Source organism: Ostrea edulis, chromosome 3 (genome assembly GCF_947568905.1).
Source record: "Ostrea edulis chromosome 3, xbOstEdul1.1, whole genome shotgun sequence".
NCBI classification, from domain to species: Eukaryota; Metazoa; Mollusca; class Bivalvia; order Ostreida; family Ostreidae; genus Ostrea; species Ostrea edulis.
Window position 1 is genome coordinate 23,487,478 of NC_079166.1, and position 22,652 is coordinate 23,510,129.

Consider the following 22,652-nt stretch of genomic DNA (forward strand, 5'->3'; position numbering starts at 1 on the left):
TTTCATATAAATCTCAGCTTTTCTGGCTCAGTGGTTCTTGAGAAGAAGATTTTTAAAGATTTTCCCTATATATTTGTATGTAAAACTTTGATCCCCTATTGTGGCCCCATCCGACCCCCGGGTGCCATGATTTTAACAATTTAGAATCTGCATTATATAAGGAAGCTTTCATATAAATTTCATTTTTTCTGGCCCAGCGGTTCTTGAGAAGAAGATTTTTTAATGACCCTACCCTATTTTTACCTTTTCTTGATTATCTCCTCTTGGAAGGTGGCCTGGCCCTTTATTTTAACAATTTAGAATTCCCTTTACCTAAGGATGTTTTGTGCCAACTTTAGTTGAAATTGGCCCAGTGGTTATTGAGAAGAAGTTGAAAATGTGAAAAGTTTACAGACGGACAGACGGACGGACGCCGGAATACAGGTGATCAGAAAAGCTCACTTGAGCTTTCAGCTCAGGTGAGCTAAAAACAACGAATTAAAAAAAATCTATATGCACAAACACACTGACACACATAACAAACTAAACAGGTGTCTTTTAACTCATGCATCTCTCATACACTTATGCCCGTGTCTCTAAGTAAACAGATTTCGGGTTCACATCCTGTACGTACTGCCACTCTCCATATCGCTCTGAATGTCTACAAACTCTAGTGGTTCTTCTGAGTGGCGGAGTACTACATCTGGGTGAAATCACTGAAATTGAAGATCTTGAGAAAGAAGAGGGTATGGTAGAATGATGTGGAGAAGATTGATGTAGAGAGGATAGAGGCTCTCGTCAATGACGACGCTGAAGGATTGTGTACACTGCTCTGTCACTCTCATCCGAAGATTCCGAAGAGCTTTGGGATGAATCATCTGAAGAAATAATGGCTGGATTCTGATGGGTTTTTTTCTGTTTGACCTGTTTGGAAACTAAATAAGAATTAATATTAGTTGGAATACAATTAAAAGGCAAAAGAAAATTTCTATGGAGGGTACGAACAGATCCTTTTCCGTCCTCACGTTTGACGACATAAACAGGAATATCTAAATTTGGTATTTGAAATAACATAAACATCTCTATCCCACTTGTCTGCAAGCTTATGTTTTTCTTTAAAAACAACTTTTCTTACAAGAACTCTATCCCCAATTTCTAACTTTGAATCTTTCACTTTTCTGTCAAAATTTTCTTTAATTTTGTCTGAAATTTTCTTTGATTCTTCTGCAGCAACTTTGTAAGAATACTATAACCTGTCTTAGAGTTTATGTACATAAAACTGATGATCTTTTGATCCTTCGTTTCCTGGCTCTATTCCTAAAAATGCATCAACTGACAAGCATGAAAATGTTGTGAATATCCTGTGGCATCATTTTTAACTGAATTATAAGCATACACTAAAGATGATACATATGATTTGCAATCTAATTTTCCCCTAGAGTACTTAACATTTTGATGAAAGTCTGATTAAAGCGTTCTACTGATCCATTGCTTTGGGATCATATGGCGTAGTTCTTGACTTTTTTATGTTTGCTATCTTACAAAATTCTTTGATGACCTTGCTCTCAAAATTTCTTCCCTGGTCGCTATGCAGTCTATCGGGAAAACTGTAGTGAACAATGAAATTTTCATATAAGGCTGTTGTGGTTGCTAATTGATTTTTGCATGGAACTGCACAGGCATATCTAGTAAAGTGGTGTGTCATAACAAGAATATTTTCGAACCCCCTTTTACTTTTTTCTAAAGACAAAAAATCAATACAGACAATATCTAATGGCTTGGTGGAAGTAGTGGGACAAGGATCGGCTCTCAGTCTGACAGGTGTTTTGCTTCTTATACATCTCTCACAGTTTTCTACTCTAGCTTTAATATCTTTCTCTAAACCTAGCCAAAAAACTATTTGCCTGGCTAACCAAACTGTTTTCCCTATGCCTGGATGCCCTACTTCTTTGTGCAATCCAACAAATAGTACCTCTTTAAAATGATCTGGCAAACAAAGTTCTAAGACTTTTTCTCCATCTAAGAATGAAATTCTGTTCAAGACCTTATTGATGATCTTAAGTTTCTTCCTTTCTCTCAAATATTTTTGAACTTGCTTTGTTTCATTCCTACCCTTCTCTCCCTGCTCTAAAATCTCTATGATTCTGGCTATAGTTATGTCCTCTTTCTGTTCTTTCCTCCAGTCAATATCGGACATATCTGTAGTTGGAAAGGCATCATCCAATGGCAAATTATGTGATAAAGTTTCTGCAGCTGAAACATCTAAAGAAGCTGAATTACAAATGGCTTTAACCGAGTCTGAAAATAAACAGGGTTTCTAGAAAGAGCATCTGCATCAGAGTTGAATTTTCCTGGTCTGTAAGAAATGCTGAAATTGTAATTTGCAAGTGCCGAAACCCATCGATGACTAGTTGCATCTAATTTAGCTTTGGATAACACATATGTCAGTGGATTGTTGTCTGTTACAACTTCAAACTGATTTCCATACAAATAATCATGGAATTTGTCAGTAATGGACCATTTCAATGCCAAAAACTCTAATTTATTAGCAGGATAGTTTCGCTCTGCAGGTCTTAACCCTCTACTCGCATAGACAATTACCTTTTCTACCTCATCATGTTTCTGGTACAACACTGCTCCCAGTCCATAACTGCTGGAATCTGTATGAACAGTGAATGGCTTAAAGTAGTCTGCATAAGCTTTATACTGGAGGACTTACAAGTAAATCCTTAATTCTTTCAAATGACTCCTGCTGAATATCCTCCCATTTCCAAACTGGTTTGTTTTGCTTCTTTTTGGCCTTCTTAACTGTATTGTGCCCCTGTATTAAAGAATTTAAAGGTTGGACAATTTGGGAATAATCTTTAATAAATTTACGATAATAACTTGAAAATCCTAAGAACTGTCGTAGTTCCTTGATGTTCTGTGGGGTTTTCCAGTCTTTCACTACTGATAATTTTTCTGGATCTGCTGAAATTCCATGTTCCCCAACGACATGACCCAGATATGTGACTGATGATCTGAAAAATTCACATTTGGAAGGCTTAAGTTTCAAATTGTGCTCTGATAATTTTCCAAAGTCAGATTCTAACCTAATTATGTGATCTTCAAATGTTTTAGAAAATACCAAAATATCATCCAGGAAAATAAGGCATTCTTTCAGTAACATATCTCCCATACATTTCTACATCAGCCTCTGGAATGTGGCTGGCGCATTTGTCAGGCCAAAGCTCATGCGATTGCATTCGTAAAACCCCAAATTTCCAACAGAAAATGCTGTTTTTGATTTGTCTTCTTCAGCTACGGCAACTTGCCAATATCCTGAACGCAAATCAAGTTTGGAGAAAAATTTAGAGCCTGATAAAGTATCTACAACATCATCAAATCTGCGTAGCATATAAGCATCTTTTCTTGTCCTAGAATTAAGAATTCTGTAGTCTATACAAAACCTCAGACTACCGTCTTTCTTTCTCACTAGTACCACATTGGAAGAAAATGGACTATCTGATTCTCTAATTACCCCTGATTTCAGCATGTCATTGATGTGTTACCGAATTTCATCATACATTCCAGGTGGAATTTTGCGATAGGGTCTATCATCCTCTAACACAATCTTGTGCTCTACTAGGTCTGTTTTACCTATGTCATTAGCATTTTTGGAGAAGACATGACTCCATTTGCATAAAATATCTGAGAAAAGCTCATCCTGTTCTGAAGTCAAGTTTTTCTTATCAATTTGAACATTTGGTAAATCTGACAAATTGTGCTTAGGATTCACAGTACTACGAGATGACTTCTGATAAACTAAGTTGTCCACTATCTTAACCTGACTAAGCTGACACATCTCTGACTTAGGTCTTATAGAAATAGTCTTAGCAGTGATATTGCATATTTTCACTTGAATTCTACAACTGCTAGTCTTCGTATCTACCTTGACTACTCTAGGACAAACAATGTACTTTGACTCATTGTCAAACTTTTTAGTAATGAACTGTGTATCCACACCCTGAACACCTCTAACCAGACCTTGTACAACGCAGGATTGGTATGGCTCCACAACAACATACTTTTTTGTTCAATGACCGCACATTGTAGGATCCTTTCATGCTGTTAACTGCTAGCTTCCAAGCTTGCGGAACATCTTCAGCATCTGAAACAAAATCTTTGTAAAATCTTATCACATTTGTCCCCAAAATGACAGGGCATTGCATATTGAAGTCATTGTCTGGCACAACTAACATATGTACATGCAGCTCTTGTTCACGAAGTAATGGTATGCTAACATAACATTCTATGTATCCTAGGCATGGTAACACAGGACCATCTGCTACAGACACTTCCAGTGAACTAATGTATCTTAACTCTGGTTTGTCAATCGAAGTTTTGTAACCTGACAGTGATATAGTACTGACCATAGACCCACTGTCTACAAGTGCTAACATAATCTGATCTTGAATCAAAATGACACTTTTGTTACTTTCACCAACCAATTGACACCTTTGTTGGCCATTAGATTCACCAACCTTTGATTGTACATCAGCAAAGGTGGTTAATCTTTTAGCTCATTCTGATTTGCAAATCTGTTACCTGAATTTTTCTGTCGACCATTACCTTTGTATCCTCTACCTTTATTATATTTCCCTTTGAAATTTGAATTTCCACTTGTGTGAAGGTCAGGTCTCTCAAGAATCTTGTTGAACTTGTCATCTATTTTAGATTCTATCTCACTCACCTTGGTATCCAATTTTCTCTCTAGTGCAGACAACATTTTTTTCTGTCTCATCTGTACTAGTTGTCATTACATGATTGTGAACTTTCCTTTCCCTAGCTACGCTTTCACCAACATCACCTGATTTTGATTCTTTTATATTCCCTCTACTGCTGATGCTGATTTCCTTTTCTACCTGTCTTATTTCTCTGAGCAACTGATCATAATTTTGAATTGTGTCATACTTATGTCTAGTTTGAGCTTTGAGTTTTTCACAATGTTATGAAGTCCAAAATTTGTGACGCAAAAGATCATTCTTGGATTCTTTATGCAAATGATTATTGTCAATAGCTGTTTGCAAAAGGGACTTAATTCTACAACCAAAGGATGTAACAATTTCATTTGGTAATTGAAAAGAATTGAAAAACTCCTGCATAATCATACCATTGGTTGAAATATCTGAGAACAATGCATCAAGCTTGTCTAAAATTTCACCAGTAGTTGCTTTTTCACCTAAGGGTATTAACATCTTCCTTGCTGTGCCTCTTAGGGATCTACGTATTGCTTGTAATAGATGACTGAAACTTACCTTTGGATCACTCTGTAAACATCTGATTTCAAATCTCCATTCTGAATAACTTACATCTCCTTTCTGAGGTGGTTCATCTCCTGAGAATGGTGGAATCCTGGGAATTACTTCTGATGAAATAATTTGAGAATGACCTAAGTCCTACCATCTGATCATCATGATTTGTCTGATTCATACTGAAAGTATCTGACAGTTTAGCTCTACCCCTTCCAACAGAAAATATCTTGCGTTTTGCTCCCTGAACACCAGCAGGTGTGCTTGTCTTAGGCAGTATGTCATACTTACCACTTGCAAGCAACTTCTTGATCATGGCATCCTCAGAACCTAAAGAATCATCTCCTTCTGCACCTTCACCTGTTTTTGCTTTATCTGTCATATTTACACCTGATTGCAGCAGAAGACAAAAACACGCAGACAAAATCACGAAAAGCGGTACGATTTCGCAAGTATCAGTACAGAAATAATTTCTACTCACTCTACCTAAGCATACAAACATTTGCAAACAAATAATTCTCACACACTCTCAAAAATTAGTACTTATTAATTACATTTGATATGATGTAAACAAAATTCTTTCGAAAAGAAATGAGAAAATTGCGTAAAATACAAACTCTGGGAGAATCTAAGGTATATGTCAAGAAAAATAACCCCAATAAAGCTATATGGACAGGACTGTTGGGCTGAATAATTTTTGGAAATTCTTTTCCTGTAAGAATTACAACACCACTGTTGTGTGACTGTAACACACTGGGCAATGATATACCAACACTGATAATCTGATATCAACCAGTTAAGAAACAGCAAACTCCACTTTATAACTCCTAAAATGCTCTGAACTTGCTCACTTCCTCATTGCTCTGTTCAGTGATTGTTAGTGGTTTGTTATGTCGTGCAATTAGAAATGAATGGACTTTCTAGTAACAGACTGTGTTGTTATAAACATGCAGGCAATGTGAGCTATCTCCCCACCTAAAATGTAGATTTCCTAGCAAAATATTCCTAATCATAAAGCATAAACAATAGATGAAACATAAATGAAATTGTCACATAAACTTTGCAAATGATCTGCACAATGTAAACAAATGACATGACATTGAATAAACGATGACAAAACACATTGACAACACAATAACACCATTAAACATGTAAATTAACAAATAAACAGTCAAATAAATAGCGAAATTTTAATTACCAGTACTAAAAATCAAGGTATTTGAAGTCAATTTATCAAAAATCGTGTGAACGGGTAACTTCCGGAATGTTGGATATTGATTACGTCGTACGACAATGAGTTCGGTTGGATCGAGCTCGAGCTATCGACAGAATCCTGTGACGTCACAACATCGCTTTTTCGGAATGATCACTCGGCACAAGTCGGTATTAATCGTCGTGTGCATGCGCAATAATAACTCTCGGGGCGAGGGAAATCCCGAAATGGCGGATCCTGGAATTCACAGCCAATAGATAAGGCAGGGAACGACAAAATTTTCACTGCTAACAAACACACATATTTCAAATTCAATCACTGCAGTAAACACCAATTTCAATGATGAATGAAGTATAACAGTAGGGTATACACTCGAAGTATGTTGATTTACGACGAATATTGCGAATTGTAGACTGGCTCCAATTTGAACTTAATTAACGTGGGCGCCATTGTAACCCGTCGATAGATCAGGACAACATTCTTGGGTTTTCAAATATTATATTCTATGGAAAAAACCAGTCTGCATAACCCTATACAATATAATTGCTTCATAAGTTACGTGCTTCAACCTTGACGGTGTGCGTAGGTATGGGGTGGACAGGTAAAATGTTTTTAGTAGGCATGTAAACACAACTCTCTCTCTCTCTCTCTCTCTCTCTCTCTCTCTCTCTCTCTCTCTCTCTCTCTCTCTCTCTCATACACTATTTCTAACACGAAGGACATAAAACAACCCGAACAACAAGTAGGTGGATCCAAGATCCAACACCTGGCTACATTTAGAAACCTAAGTAACATAAAGTGTATGATAATTGTATATGGTATAGAATTATTAGTTAAAACAATTGACTCCACGATAGTCAAAGTGATTGGAGCTGCTGTTTAATTTTAGTCTCATTTTATCTATTGCAAATCCTTAATTTTTAAAGGATATATACAACTGAATTCCAGTCTTGGACTTTTAGTTTACAGTGTCTTTACAATTCTTTAGAAACGACAATACGAGTCAGCAAGAACATAATGCGTCTCAGAGAGTATACCTCGGTGTCTCTAATCAGTCTGCCGCAAGTACCTACACTGAACTAGATATGGCAAGCGTTAAAACGGGGACAACAGGAGGGAACCAGGATAACACAGAACTAGATATAAGAAACAATACCACAGGGACAACAGAAGGAGGAAACCATACTTATATAGAACTACTGTAGATATAACAAGCACTGCAAGGGGAAGTGAGAGGGAAGGGGACCAGTACGACTCCATGTCACCATCGAAGAACTACATCAATCGTAATGCCTCTTAACATGTAAAGCTAATATTTGGTACATTATTATCAATATATATAGATAGATAGATAGATAGATAGATAAAAATTACTTGTCGCAATGATCGGTAAAAGTATAGGTAAAAAATAAAAAAAGATACACGAAGACGTTTAGTAATGCCTTAGCGCTTTCATTTCAAATCATTAGAAGCTTTACATTCAGTGTATGTAAGCTTTACTAAACGTCTTCGTATATCTTTTTTACTTTTTACCCCCCCCCCCCCCACACACACACACACACATATATATATATATAACCGTCATAAATTTGATTCCAAAAATGTTTGATAATGAGAATTGTGTTGAGGAGTATGTCAGATGATGGATTAAATATGAAAATGAAGAACTTGATACATTGTCAGAATGGGTTAAAAGCATAAGAGGGATATTAAAATCCCGAATTATACATATTAAAACAAAAGAACGTACCATCTATCCTTCTGTGTTTAGTAAACCAGAAGTGATAAAAGAATTAGATAGGTTGCATGAGGAATATGCTTTTGTTCCAGCTGACAAAGCTAGTAACAACATTGTCTTTGTTCGTAAGGCTCATTATTACAATTGTATTTCAAACAAACTTGGCATTAATTCCACTTTTGGTAATCGTATTTAGAGTTTGTATATTCCAATTGCATTTTCAGAAGATGAAATTCTTCAAAACCATGCATCAGTTTTAGACATATTTAATATCCCAGTCAATGGGTCGAATAAATACCAGTTACCATACCTTTACTGGATTCTTTAACTACATAAAAACCCTTTCAAACAAAGATGCATTGCTGCATCCAGTAAGTGTTCTACCAAGCCCCTGTCTTTGCTCCTGATGAACATATTAACAGCTATGAAGGAGAAACTTTACACTTACTGTGCGACTACATATGCCAGAGGTGGTGTTAATCAAATGTGGATTCTAAACAATTCTAAAGAGCTTTTACTAAACTTGAAATCGCATTTTTTTCCAAACTCAATAACATCAAAACCTATGACTTTTCAACACTACACACGACCATTCCACATCATAAATTAAAGACTAGACTTTTGATACCATAGACAGTTGCTTCTTCAACAAAAATGGAATAAGGAAATATTCATATCTAGTGATCAGTCACCCAAAAACTAACTTTGTTAAACACCACTCTGATTTCACGAACAAGTACTCTGAAGTTGAAATAAAAAATATGCTAGAGTTTCTCATTGACAATATCTTCGTGGTCTTTGGTGATCAGGTTTTCGAACAGTATGTTGGAATTTCCATGGGCACGAATTGTGCTCCTTTGTTAACTGACCTGTTTCTATATTCATATGAAGCAGAATTTATTCAAAAAGTTCTACGCGAGAAGAAAAAAACTCTTGCAGTGGCATTCAATTCGACATTTAGATATATCGACGACATTTTGTCTATTAACAATGATAACTTTCATTCATATGTCGATTCGATATATCCCTGTGAGCTCGAAATAAAAGACACCACAGAGTCGTCCACTTTTGCTTGATACTTAGATATTTTATTCAAAGTAGACATTAACGGCAAACTGACAACTCAACTGTATGACAAACAGGATGATTTCAGCTTCTCCATCGTCAACTTCCCATATTCATGTAGCAATATTCCATTATCACATGCATATGGTGTTTATCTCTCTCAAATTATTCGATACGCAAGAGCTTGTTCTGCGTATAGTCAGTTTTTGATTCAAGGCAAGCTACTGAGAAACAAGTTGTTGAAACAGGGGTTTCAACAGTCTCGATTCCAGTCAGCATTTCGCAAATTCTATGGTCGTTATAACGATCTAGTTCGTTAATACAACCTATCATTGGATCAAATACTGTCTGGTGTATTTCATACCGATTGTTAAGCCGTTCTTGGCACACTGATTTTGACTACGGATAACTCCGTTAATCTGATCAGGATATAGGGCTCACGGCGGGTGTGACTGGTCGACTGGGGGTGCTTACTCCTCCTAGGCACCTGACCCCACCTCTAGTGTGTCCAGGTGTCCGTCTTTGCCCAACTATGTATGTTATATTGCTTATAGAAGTTATGAGATTCATCACTGTTCGTTATCGTCACCTTTCATGACAGAGAACAATTTGAAGATTAAAAATCCATATGAAAGTATTTTAAGCACATGCTGAATAACTCATTTAAAAATATTTTGAAAAAAAGTATATAAAGATGATAGTATTTTGTTCAATCAATACATACCGGTGCACAATGAAAATCCTATCTATCAGGTAATCATAAAATAAAAAAAAAAATGTTCGTTATCTTGACCTGTTATAAGAAAAATAACATATGTCTCCTCTCAGTTAAATATTTTTTCTGTTTTTTTAACGATACAGCAAGCTAGAATTATTTGGTTAATTCAAAATGGATAGGTCACCGACGAAAAAGTGAAGATAGCGAATAGTGATCTCATAACTCCCATAACATAACCAAGTTATGAGTTTGAGAAACACAGATCACTGGGTATACCAGATGTAGGACAACGTGCCCAGGTGGAGCAAGCATTCCCTGTTGACCATTCATACCTGCCGTGAGCCTTATATCTTAATCAGGAGAATGCAATCCGCAGTCAAAAATCAGTATGAAAAGAACAGCCTAACGATTAGTATGCTATAAAGCAGGCAACATTTGAACCATTGATAGGTTGTTTAATTCACCATTCTTCATTTTACGAGGTCATCGTTCTTAAAGTTCTGAAATATATTCCTATAAGATCAAAAGGAAACAGTTCATGGATATGAGTTTCATGTTGCTTTTATTTTCTCATGAGAAAACAAATTGCTCATTCACAAGTCATGATCTTAAGTCAATTTTTAACCTATATGTACATGTTTCTTCTTTTGGATTTATTTACTCTCTATGAACTCATTTATCTTGTTTTACCATTACTAAATTATTATCACAAAATGAATCACCATTAATGACTGCTCATTCAGGCAGTTACTGTTTTAAGGTCACCTTAGCTAAGCTTTTCCCAACCCATGCCACCGTCTATCAGTACTATCAGTACTTAGATTATAATTGCATTTAATATGTGAAATACCTGGCATGTACTGAGGTGTGGTGACTTTTAGCACAGAACCACTTTTATTAACAACGGGACAAACAGATTTAAAGGGGGTGCATATGCATATATACATGTACAACAAACAGCATTACTGCTGCCCATGAGATTGATATATAAAACATGTATACAAATTACCGATATACTCTTACACGTGTCATCAGTAATTCAATCTTTAACATATTTAAAGTCGGTATTTTTAATACACTCTTTTACATTTTTAAATCTGTTGTTAATGAAGGAGGAAGTTATAAAGACGATGATCCGTCACAAAGCTTTTTATTTTTAACGGGTGTTACGAAAACGTCGAAGGGAAAACGGAACGGGAGACGAAACGGAATTCAAGAATTAGAATGATTAATGTTGATAAGATAATGCCTAAAATCGGGTGAAAAATGATTCATTTTTATCAAAATCAACAATTTGGAAATTCTTTACAGGCAATAAAACAACTTTATCAGAAACTTTTGCATCATAAATTGATTAAGTGAATGAAGTTAAAAGTTTGTATAAGAATTTAGAAAACGTTTTACCAGAATTTTGAATTTTTTTAATTAATTGACAAAGGTGTTTGCAAGCAGTGACACATATAGGTAGAGAATGAAAAGAACACACGTGTTTTATATATATTCCCCCTTCTCTCTCTCCTCCGTAGCAAAGCGTTATTAACACACATGTACATATACTTACACATGATAACGTTTATGTCTCTGTACAGGGATTGTGATATGTATAAAACAACGATAATTCATGATTTTATTAAGCCAACAAGTGAAACATCTTGTGTTTGATTTATTATATTTAAATAACAGATTTAGTGATCGCAGCACTCCAGTCCTAAATAGGGAGGACTTCTGGCAGTTCATTTCTAAACTAAACACTTGTATAGCTCAACATTTAGATTGATAATGAAATGACTTTTATTAATTCCATTCAAGCATCAATTCGGTGTTAGTCTTTTAGGTATTTCATATATTATGAAATACATCTGTTAATTCCTCTTACTATGGGTCGTCTTCTTCACTCTAGTTTACATTGGGTATTTTTCTGTAATCATTCTTTCCCGCTCTATCTCTCCAGTTTCAACGCTAATCCACAGGATATCAGTAAATGTACGAACTTTCACACAGATTCATCCCAAATGAGGCAAACCTTCTTTTCCACCTTGGACTCGTTCGGTTTGAAATTTGATGTGATACATGAATGTATTGTACCAAGTGTAGTACTGAATTAAAATCAAAATTCAGTTATCTTAAACATATCTAGTTCGATTAAGAGCACGTTCGATATAAAAAGGTATGTTTGGAGGATTGTTTTCCCAAAAATATATTTCATGTTTTACAATGTTTTATTTTTTTCAGGGGGGGGGGGTACCTTTTATTCATTGCATAGTATTATGGTCGGGAAAATCTTTAATATAGCGCAGCAGAATTTACTAACAAAGGGTTATTTAACAATTAATGATATTTATTTTTGCAATTAATAATTGATAGAAAATTGTAACAATAGCAAAATACTAACTTACGGTAGTTGAACAATCAATCCTTTAGAAACAGAATCTACACACGCAAAAACTAGCAATTTTCAAAATCCTAGTCCCGAGTATAATAACAAATCCAAAAGTATATGAAGTGTCTAACCAGAGCTCATTTAATCATATGAATCTTAGTGTATTCATAATAGAAATGAATTTTAAGTACAGTCTTGAAAAACAATGAGGCAACCATTATGTATTTTTTTCTATTAGAAATAGCATGAAGTCTAGAAGAATCTCGGTCACATGTGTCAATGAAATAAACATCACTCTCTATAGAGCAATCTAGGTCAACCCAATGCAAATAGAAATATACACAATAATAGGTTCATAAAATCTTTCCTTAAGGTAGCAGACATAATAAAGTAATAGAATTTGAAAGGGGTCCAATTCTAATTCAAGTCTTTTTCAGTATGTTTATCTTACCTTATTTTTCTGCTTTATTTGTAAAACAACATACTGTCGCAATCATGCGGGGGGGGGGGGGGGGGAGCAAAGCCAGGATAAGGGATGGTACCAACAGGCGCTTGTGTGATATTTTTATCCAAACTTATTGTGCAAATTATTAAGCAAGCGCTTGTTGGTACATTCATCCACAAAACTCGTCGTCATTTATTAATGCGTTAGTATTAAATACATGTATTAATGTGAAATGGTGGATTCTGAGGATGACTTCCTGTTCTCTATGTAATTTCTCCTTTCCTTGTTGAAAATAAGCCTTTTGATTTTACAAAATGCTGACCTTTTCCTACCATCATTGCATAAAATAGTTTTCATTTTCCGTTCCGTCTCCCATTTCGTTTTCCGTTCCACGTTTTACCAATAACCCTAACCCTAACTGGGGTTTTACCTCGCAAAACCGGTATTCAAATTAATTGTTGTGTACTCTCATACATATGTAGCTGTTTGACACGACACGTAAAATGAATTATTTTGTAATTTTATTAGTGACATCATTATCTTCCTTGACAGTGCGAGGTAAGCAATTAGAACTGTTTCTGTTGCTAAATGATACATGTTTATGGTTGTCGATATATTCTACATGTCACTAACATTCAAGGTAAATATTACATGTGCCAAACTAGCACGTTATTCAAGTCATTGTATTCAGTCGTCAGTATGTATGACTTTCATGGATCAAAATATGTTTCGTTGCCGACAAACTGAAAAAAACTCATCAACACATTTAAATTGAAAGTAGTATTTGCTTACTTTCCTTTTGAGGCACCAGAATTTTCTCTGTTTATCTGGCGTATCACAGAGTTGAGTATTTTATTATAGGAAAATGAGAAACAAATGGAATTGCATTTTAAAATATCTAAGCTCGCAGTTTTTAAAACTGCGATAAAAGCAAATTTTTAAAACATTCCATAAGATTGCATGGCTTATATAAACAATGCACATAAAGGAAATATTTACACTTACAAGCATGAACGTACATGCACGTATTTACAGTAAACATGTCAAAATGATGAATTAGATGTAAAAAAAAAAAAAAAAAAAATCAGGTTTACCAATTATCTATTAAATAAAAGCATAAATTTATATTACTCCTATTGGCTTCTTTAAAAGGCTATACTTATGCTTCCTATGAGGATATCCCTATATATTCATTTCAGGAATTTGTGAAGGGGGGGGGTGCATTTAATATTTTACCCACTTTTCACAACCTCTGCCTCTACCCATTTACACCCTATGTTTGTATACATAATATCTTTGGGAAATCTTCTTTATAGAATGTGATTGTTTCTAAAGCTCTAGTCATTCTAATCGCCATACTCAGACCTGCTTTTGCAATGAAATTCAAACAAGAAAAAAGAAGCTGCTATTTAAAGGTCACTCCCAATAGGTCGGGAGACTGGGGGCAACCTACCCCCTCCCCTTCCCGAAAGCTCTGGGGTAAATGGTGCAAAATCCTGCAATCTTATCATGTCCTGGCGCTTCTTTTTCACTTTCAAATTGTCTACTCAGGGGCTGATGCAGAAATCGCGGGGTTGGGGTGCGCAATTTTATGAGACAGGCGGGTGGGGGTGCCCGGAAGCTCCCGGATTTTACAGATATATAAAATATTATTTCTACATGAGTTTATTCAAAATCCTGATGTATACAGAGGTTGTGAATTGCCAATACCAGGGTGGCAAAATGAAACTAAAAAAAGCTGAGGCTAGAGACCAAATTTTTAACTCATTGGCGAAAATACTTAATTTTTGTACAACATTTCGAGTAAATTAATCTTAACTTTTTTTTTTAAGAATCGGTGTTCTGTTTGGAAAAGTATATCAACCAAATCAATAAGTTACAACATTTGAACTAGTTCCAAGTACCAACTACTTGTATCATGAATTATAAAACTGGACTATCTGCAAATATATGAATCACAACTAGTTAGCTCAGGTGGTACCGATGGACCCCTTGGCTCATAGCCTAATTACTGAACCCTATCCTATTGGAAAAAAATGTGTGAATTCAAATTTTGAAACGGTTTTGCTGGGACTATATTTTGTGGTGGAAGGATTGATTGATCAAAATGATTTAAATTTGAGTGAAATTACAGTTTCTGTTCCATCCTATCTTCTATCTTTCTACTCCTAAACGGGTAATCCCTTTGACCTGCATACCTGTTGATCAAACAACTTAAGTAACAGGGACACCCAGAAAGTAGGTGGTACCATCAGGTTCAGTCTGAAGAATGCACACACCAAAGGCGTACTGCTTACACCACATACAAGGCAGAAAGACCTGGACAGATTCACCAGTAAAAAAGTTTCATGATCCTATAGATTTCTCGAAAGATGTTTGGATCAGTTGCAAAAAAGGCAGACAGAATGTACTGATGGTAGATCAATTATCCCGAAAGCTGACAGATGGTTGTTTGTAAGAATGATCGTGATAGGACAGAAAAGATATCTCAGCATGAAATTTGTGTTGTGCTTTCCTCTGGGGTCACTGCCCTAATCATTCGCTGCACCTGATGGAAGTCTTCAAAAAACCAACAAAGCTGTTTGTGCCACTAGCCAACTCACTTCCTATTCAACCAGCAACCATAATCGATAATCGAGGTAAGTTTGGTTGCCAACAGCCTACGTTTGATGAAGTTCCTGGCCGTGTCTTATCGATTGCCATCAGTGAAGCATCAACAAGCACCAGCATGGATATTGTCTTTGACACATATCAGCCTATCAAGTACAATGCAAGGGCCAACAGGGGTAGGATTGCAGGACTACAGGAACAGAACATTGCACCTGGTCAAAGGATCAAGCAATGACGTAAATTCCCGGCACAAGAGGGTAACACGGTGAGCCTGGTCAAGAGTTCAGGAGTTGAGAAGCAAAATGTATCTGCAGAAGCTCAGTCGCATTTGTAAAGTCCTGTTTGTCACTTGTAAAGGGGAGTGCTACCAATTCCCAGCTATCAGATGTCGTGAGGTGCCTGAGCTAGAATGCGCCCAGGAGGAAGTTGATGGCTGTATCATGCATGTTGCTCATGCTGCTGAAGGTGGATATGAAGCTGTGATGAACAACTCAAATGTATTGAACTTCACCTTTATAGTGCTATCAAAGCACCAATGTACCAGAAGAGTAGATCAGTCATCCGCAATTTGCCTGTAGACATTGGCAAAGTTGCATCCTCTCTGGTATCTTATATTTGTGTTACTCGTCAAGGAATACATGCATACACTGGCTGCGATTCTGTCAGTTTTTACTTAGGAAAGGGAAAATAGGCAGCAATGAATATGTTGAAGTGAATTGAAGAGGTGCAGCAGGCTTTCTGTGACCTTGAAAAGGACTGGAAACTGTCACATGAACTATTCAAGAAAATAGAAAAGCTTATTTGTTAGCTGTACGCACCAAAGCAACCAACATCTGGAGCTCAGATACCAGTTGTTCTGCGAGAAAAGCGGATATGTTGAGTCGCCCTTGCTGTTTCCCTGCTAGAACTCCCTGCTGCAGCATGCCCACAAATCCAACTACTAAGCTGAATTATGGTGACACTGTCTTACAGGTGATTCACAGTCTCCTGATACAGCCCATAGTGGGTGGGAAATCAGGATGGTGAGGATGTTCTAGCTATAGACTAGAGCATCCAGCCAGCAACTGACGCCATTCTAGAGTTGTTTGCGTGAACAATTCCGAACCTGGTGACATCAAAAAATGTGTCTGCCTCGAGGATGGGTTAACATGTACATATATGACTGTGACAATCTACTACCTAGCGATGACACTGATGTGCCAAATTGATACTTGTGAATGAAGATCAGAGTGTTAATATAATGGTATTTGGTTTATCTCTTTGCATCCAAATGGTCGTTTAATGATTCACATATGAATCAACGTTGATATGAGTTTATAAAAGAATAAAATGATTTTCCTACAAGATATGTTTGTGAATAAGGAAAATAATACAGTAGTCGACATAATACTTAGTAATAAAGATCAAATTGCACGTTTAAGAGTTTTCTCTGGAAGTAAAGTCTATTGATACAATGTCTGAGACGATTTCCCTAGTCTGCATCAGTGATTCCATCAAAAAATGACGGTCTATGTTCTCTATGCTCGCATTCTAACGCAATACGAATGACATTGAATACCATGTGTTAACACAGCATCAGCTGTGTGTCACCAAATGTTTACATTTTCCAAGTCTAGGGGTATTGAAGCTATAAAAAATCATTGTTTGAATTAGTTAGCTCTACTGGCACCGATGAATCCCATTTTGGTGTCTAAGGTCATGGGCTAATAGATGTGTAATATATTTGCAACATTGGGATCAGTATTGAACCAGTAGATACTTAGTTATAGCACCCTGTGCTGTTGTGCCCAAAAGCTAAGGAGCTTACTTCCTAAAGCGAACATTTTATTAACATTTAGTAAATAACTTATGTTTGACCATACATATTAGATTTCCCCCACATTGCAAAACGTTAAGAACGCCATTCTGAGTTCTTTTTGAAGTTGTGCATGAAACGAAAATGGATACCCACAGGTCTTTCACATCTGTTTCGCACTTAGATATTATAGTGAAACTTGATATCAACGGCAAACTAACGACTTAACTTTGTGGCATACGGGATGATTACAGATTCTTCATCGTCAACTCCCCATATTTATGGAGCAACATTTCATTATCACCTGTACATGGTGTTTATGTCTCTCAAACTGATTCGATACGTAAGAGCATATTCTGCTAATGATCAATTTTTAAATCGAGGCAGGCTACTGACAAACAAGTTGAAGGTCCAGGGGTTTCAACAGTCTTGTTTAAAATCATGCTATGGTGCTATGATAGAAAATGTTCTCAAGTAAACACTTAAAATAGTTTTAAAAGATGACCAGCTTACTCCCTTTGTAAGGCAGAGTGTAATAACTGCGAATCGAATGCAAAACTTGAGTATGGTCTGCCTTAACATTTTAAAAATATTTGTTCTATTAAAAACAATTGGGGTACGAATGCCAAACACAATGCACAATGCAACACATGGAGCACACAGCAAGTGTTATAGATTACTATAAAGGCAAACATTTGTGTGTGGGTATTGCTATGCAGTTTTTATATGATATCTATATTTTTTGAATTTGTCTAGAGACATATATTTTATATGATGAACACACCGGAATGTGAACACAGGTAATATATTAAATATCCATTATTAACAAGACTTAAATAAAGAGATGCACAACTTTTAGCTTGATTTATTATTTATTTTAAGGTCTGTCAGATCTATCAATATTTAGTAACCGATTTCCCGCCTGCTTTTCTGATTGATTACTCAAGTACTGAGTCATAATCCAGAACACCTTTTCAAGTTAGAGACTTTCCTACATTGTCATGGTTTCAGGGAGTAAGGGTTGACGCTTTTATGTTAACCGTAATGCAAAAAGGTACTTATTTTCATCAAGGATGACTTAGACTTCCAGAATTAAATACCGGGCCACATACAAATAATACAAGACTTGTCTGTTGATGTGTTCGGTTTATATTCAAATATACCTTTAGACCTAGGAATCGAGACTGTGAAATATTGGATTGAGAAATATCCTGAACGTTCGATTTAATCAGGATTTTGTTTTAGAGGGATTGGAGATAATACTTCAAAACAACAGCTTTGCATTTGGACACAAACATTTTCTTCAAAGAAACGGTACCACAATGGGAACAAAAGTAGCACCGACATATGCAACATTAACCTTGGAATACCTAGAAGAAAATGTAATCAACAAATAATAACTCTACGGGAGAGGGGGATGCAAAACTACTAAAATCGAAATGGAAAATATTTGCTGAGTATTGTTTTATTTTATGGTTTGACGACATGTATAGATTAGCTATTTTTGGCAAATGACTCAACGAATTGAATCCTAATATCAAGTTTACAATGGAAATCAATGATATAAAATTACCTTCTCTGGACGTGCTAGTTATTAGAGAATATACTAAACTTTCAACGGATATCTACTACAAACCTACCAACACACACAAATGCCTACATTTTGAATCATGCCATCCACATCATACAAAAACTGCAATTCTCTACACTCTGGCTAGACGTTAATGCATAATAGTGAGTGATGTAAATACCCGAGATATTCGGTTGATGGAACTCAAATCCCACTTACAAACAAGAGGCCCATGGGCCACATCGCTCACCTGAGTCACCTTGGCCCATATCTGAAGACTGTCCATATATATTTGCATGTAAAACCTTGGTCCCTATTATGGACCAAACTACCCTTTGCAAACTTGAATCTACACTATGTCATAAGCTTTCAGGTAAATGTCAACTTCTTTGGCCCAATGGTTCTTTTAAAGCTTTTTTCTATATTTGTATGTAAAACTTTGACCCCCCCCCCACTTGTGGCCCCATCCTACCCCCCGGGGACCATGATTTGAACAAACTTGAATCTGCACTATGTCAGAAAGTTTTCTTGTAAATATCAGCTTTTCTGACTCAGTGGTTATTGAGAAAAAGATTTTAACTATATATTTGTATGTAAAACTTTGATCCCCCTTGTGGCCCCATCCTACCCCCGGAGCCCATGATTTGAACAAACTTGAATCTGCATTATGTCAGGAAGCTTTCATGTAAATATCAGCTTTTCTGGCTTAGTGGTTCTTGAGAAGAAGATTTTTAAAGTTTTTCCCTATATATTTGTGTGTAAAACTTTGATCCCCCCCCTTGGGGCCCCATCTTATCCGCGGGGGCCATGATTTGAACAAACTTGAATCTGCACTATGTCAGAAAGTTTTCATGTAAAAATCAGCTTTTCTGGCTCAGTGGTTCTTGAGAAGAAGATTTTTAAAGTGTTTCCCTATATATCTGTGTGTAAAACTTTGATCCCCCCTTGGGGCCCCATCTTATCCCCGGGGGCCATGATTTGTACAAACTTGAATCTGCACTATGTCAGGAAGCTTTCTTGTAAATCTCAGCTTTTCTGGCTTAGTGGTTCTTGAGAAGAAGATTTTTAAAGTTTTTCCCTATATATCTGTGTGTAAAACTTTGATCCCCCCTTGGGGCCCCATCTTATCCCCGGGGGCCATGATTTGTACAAACTTGAATCTGCACTATGTCAGGAAGCTTTCTTGTAAATCTCAGCTTTTCTGGCTTAGTGGTTCTTGAGAAGAAGATTTTAAAAGTTTTCCCCTATATATTTGTGTGTAAAACTTTGATCCCCCCCTTGGGGCCCAATCTTATCCCCGGGGGCCATGATTTGAACAAACTTGAATCTGCACTATGTCAGAAAGTTTTCATGTAAAAATCAGCTTTTCTGGCTCAGTGGTTCTTGAGAAGATTTTTCAAGATTTTTCCTATATATTTGTATGTAAAACTTTGATCCCCTATTGTGGCCCCATCCAACCCCAGGGGCCCATGATTTGAACAAACTTGAATCTGCATTATGTCAGGAAGCTTTCGTGTAAATTTCAGCTTTTCTGGCTTAGTGGTTCTTGAGAAGAAGATTTTTAAAGTTTTTCCCTATATATTTGTGTGTAAAACTTTGATCCCCCCCTTGGGGCCCCATCTTATCCCCGGGGGCCATGATTTGAACAAACTTGAATCTGCACTATGTCAGGACGTTTTCATGTAAAAATCAGCTTTTCTGACTCAGTGGTTCTTGAGAAGAAGATTTTTAAAGATTTTTCCTATATATTTGTGTGTAAAACTTTGATCCCCTATTGTGGCCCCATCCAACCCCAGGGGCCCATGATTTGAACAAACTTGAATTTGCACTATGTCAGGAAGCTTTCAGGTAAATTTCAGCTCTTCTGGCCCAGTGGTTCTTGAGAAGAAGATTTTTAAAGTTTTTCCCTATATATTTGTGTGTAAAACTTTGATCCCCCCTTGGGGCCCCATCTTATCCCCGGGGGCAATGATTTGTACAAACTTGAATCTGCACTATGTCAGGAAGCTTTCATGTAAATCTCAGCTTTTCTGGCTTAGTGGTTCTTGAGAAGAAGATTTTAAAAGTTTTCCCCTATATATTTGTGTGTAAAACTTTGATCCCCCCCTTGGGGCCCAATCTTATCCCCGGGGGCCATGATTTGAACAAACTTGAATCTGCACTATGTCAGAAAGTTTTCATGTAAAAATCAGCTTTTCTGGCTCAGTGGTTCTTGAGAAGATTTTTAAAGATTTTTCCTATACATTTGTATGTAAAACTTTAATCCCCTATTGTGGCCCCATCCAACCCCAGGGGCCCATGATTTGAACAAACTTGAATCTGCATTATGTCAGGAAGCTTTCATGTAAATCTCAGCTTTTCTGGCTTAGTGGTTCTTGAGAAGAAGATTTTAAAAGTTTTCCCCTATATATTTGTGTGTAAAACTTTGATCCCCCCCCTTGGGGCCCCATCTTATCCCCGGGGGCCATGATTTGAACAAACTTGAATCTGCACTATGTCAGAAAGTTTTCATGTAAAAATCAGCTTTTCTGGCTCAGTGGTTCTTGAGAAGATTTTTCAAGATTTTTCCTATACATTTGTATGTAAAACTTTAATCCCCTATTGTGGCCCCATCCAACCCCAGGGGCCCATGATTTGAACAAACTTGAATCTGCATTATGTCAGGAAGCTTTCATGTAAATCTCAGCTTTTCTGGCTTAGTGGTTCTTGAGAAGAAGATTTTAAAAGTTTTCCCCTATATATTTGTGTGTAAAACTTTGATCCCCCCCCCTTGGGGCCCCATCTTATCCCCGGGGGCCATGATTTGAACAAACTTGAATCTGCACTATGTCAGAAAGTTTTCATGTAAAAATCAGCTTTTCTGGCTCAGTGGTTCTTGAGAAGATTTTTCAAGATTTTTCCTATATATTTGTATGTAAAACTTTGATCCCCTATTGTGGCCCCATCCAACCCCAGGGGCCCATGATTTGAACAAACTTGAATCTGCATTATGTCAGGAAGCTTTCATGTAAATCTCAGCTTTTCTGGCTTAGTGGTTCTTGAGAAGAAGATTTTTAAAGTTTTTCCCTATATATTTGTGTGCAAAACTTTGATACCCCCTTGGGGCCCCATCCTATCCCCGGGGGCCATGATTTGAACAAACTTGAATCTGCACTATGTCAGGACGTTTTCATGTAAAAATCAGCTTTTCTGACTCAGTGGTTCTTGAGAAGAAGATTTTTAAAGATTTTTCCTATATATTTGTGTGTAAAACTTTGATCCCCTATTGTGGCCCCATCCAACCCCAGGGGCCCATGATTTGAACAAACTTGAATTTGCACTATGTCAGGAAGCTTTCAGGTAAATTTCAGCTCTTCTGGCCCAGTGGTTCTTGAGAAGAAGATTTTTAAAGTTTTTCCCTATATATTTGTGTGTAAAACTTTGATCCCCCTTGTGGCCCCATCCTACCACCGGGGGCCATGATTTGAACAAACTTGAATCTGCAATATGTCAGGAAGCTTTCAGGTAAATTTCAGCTCTTCTGGCCCAGTGGTTCTTGAGAAGAAGATTTTTAAATGACCCCACCCTATTTTTGCATTTTTGTGATTGTCTCCCCTTTGAAAGGGACATGGCCCTTCATTTGAACAAACTTGAAAGCCCTTCACCCAAGGATGCTTTTGGCCAAGTTAGGTTGAAATTGGCCCAGTGGTTCTGGAGAAGAAGTCGAAAATGTGAAAAGTTTACAGACAGACGGACAGACAGACAGACGGACGGACATACATTAGGTTATATATTGGGTACGTCAAGTCCAAGTCCTCTTGGATACTGCTAATTGGGTATGAAAAAAGTGTACATACGAGAGAGCATTT

At 36.7% G+C, this 22,652-nt stretch overlaps 1 protein-coding gene across 1 annotated transcript in view; it reads left to right on the plus strand.

The window, feature by feature from the left end:
• Positions 1-13,277: 13,277 nt before the first annotated feature.
• LOC125677491 (uncharacterized) overlaps positions 13,278-22,652 on the plus strand; it is a 40,239-nt gene continuing 30,864 nt past the window's right edge. The window contains exon 1 of the mRNA XM_056160818.1: positions 13,278-13,387. Within this exon, the coding sequence (XP_056016793.1) occupies positions 13,333-13,387 (55 nt within the window). The 5' untranslated portion in view covers positions 13,278-13,332. The remainder of the gene's footprint in view (positions 13,388-22,652) is intronic.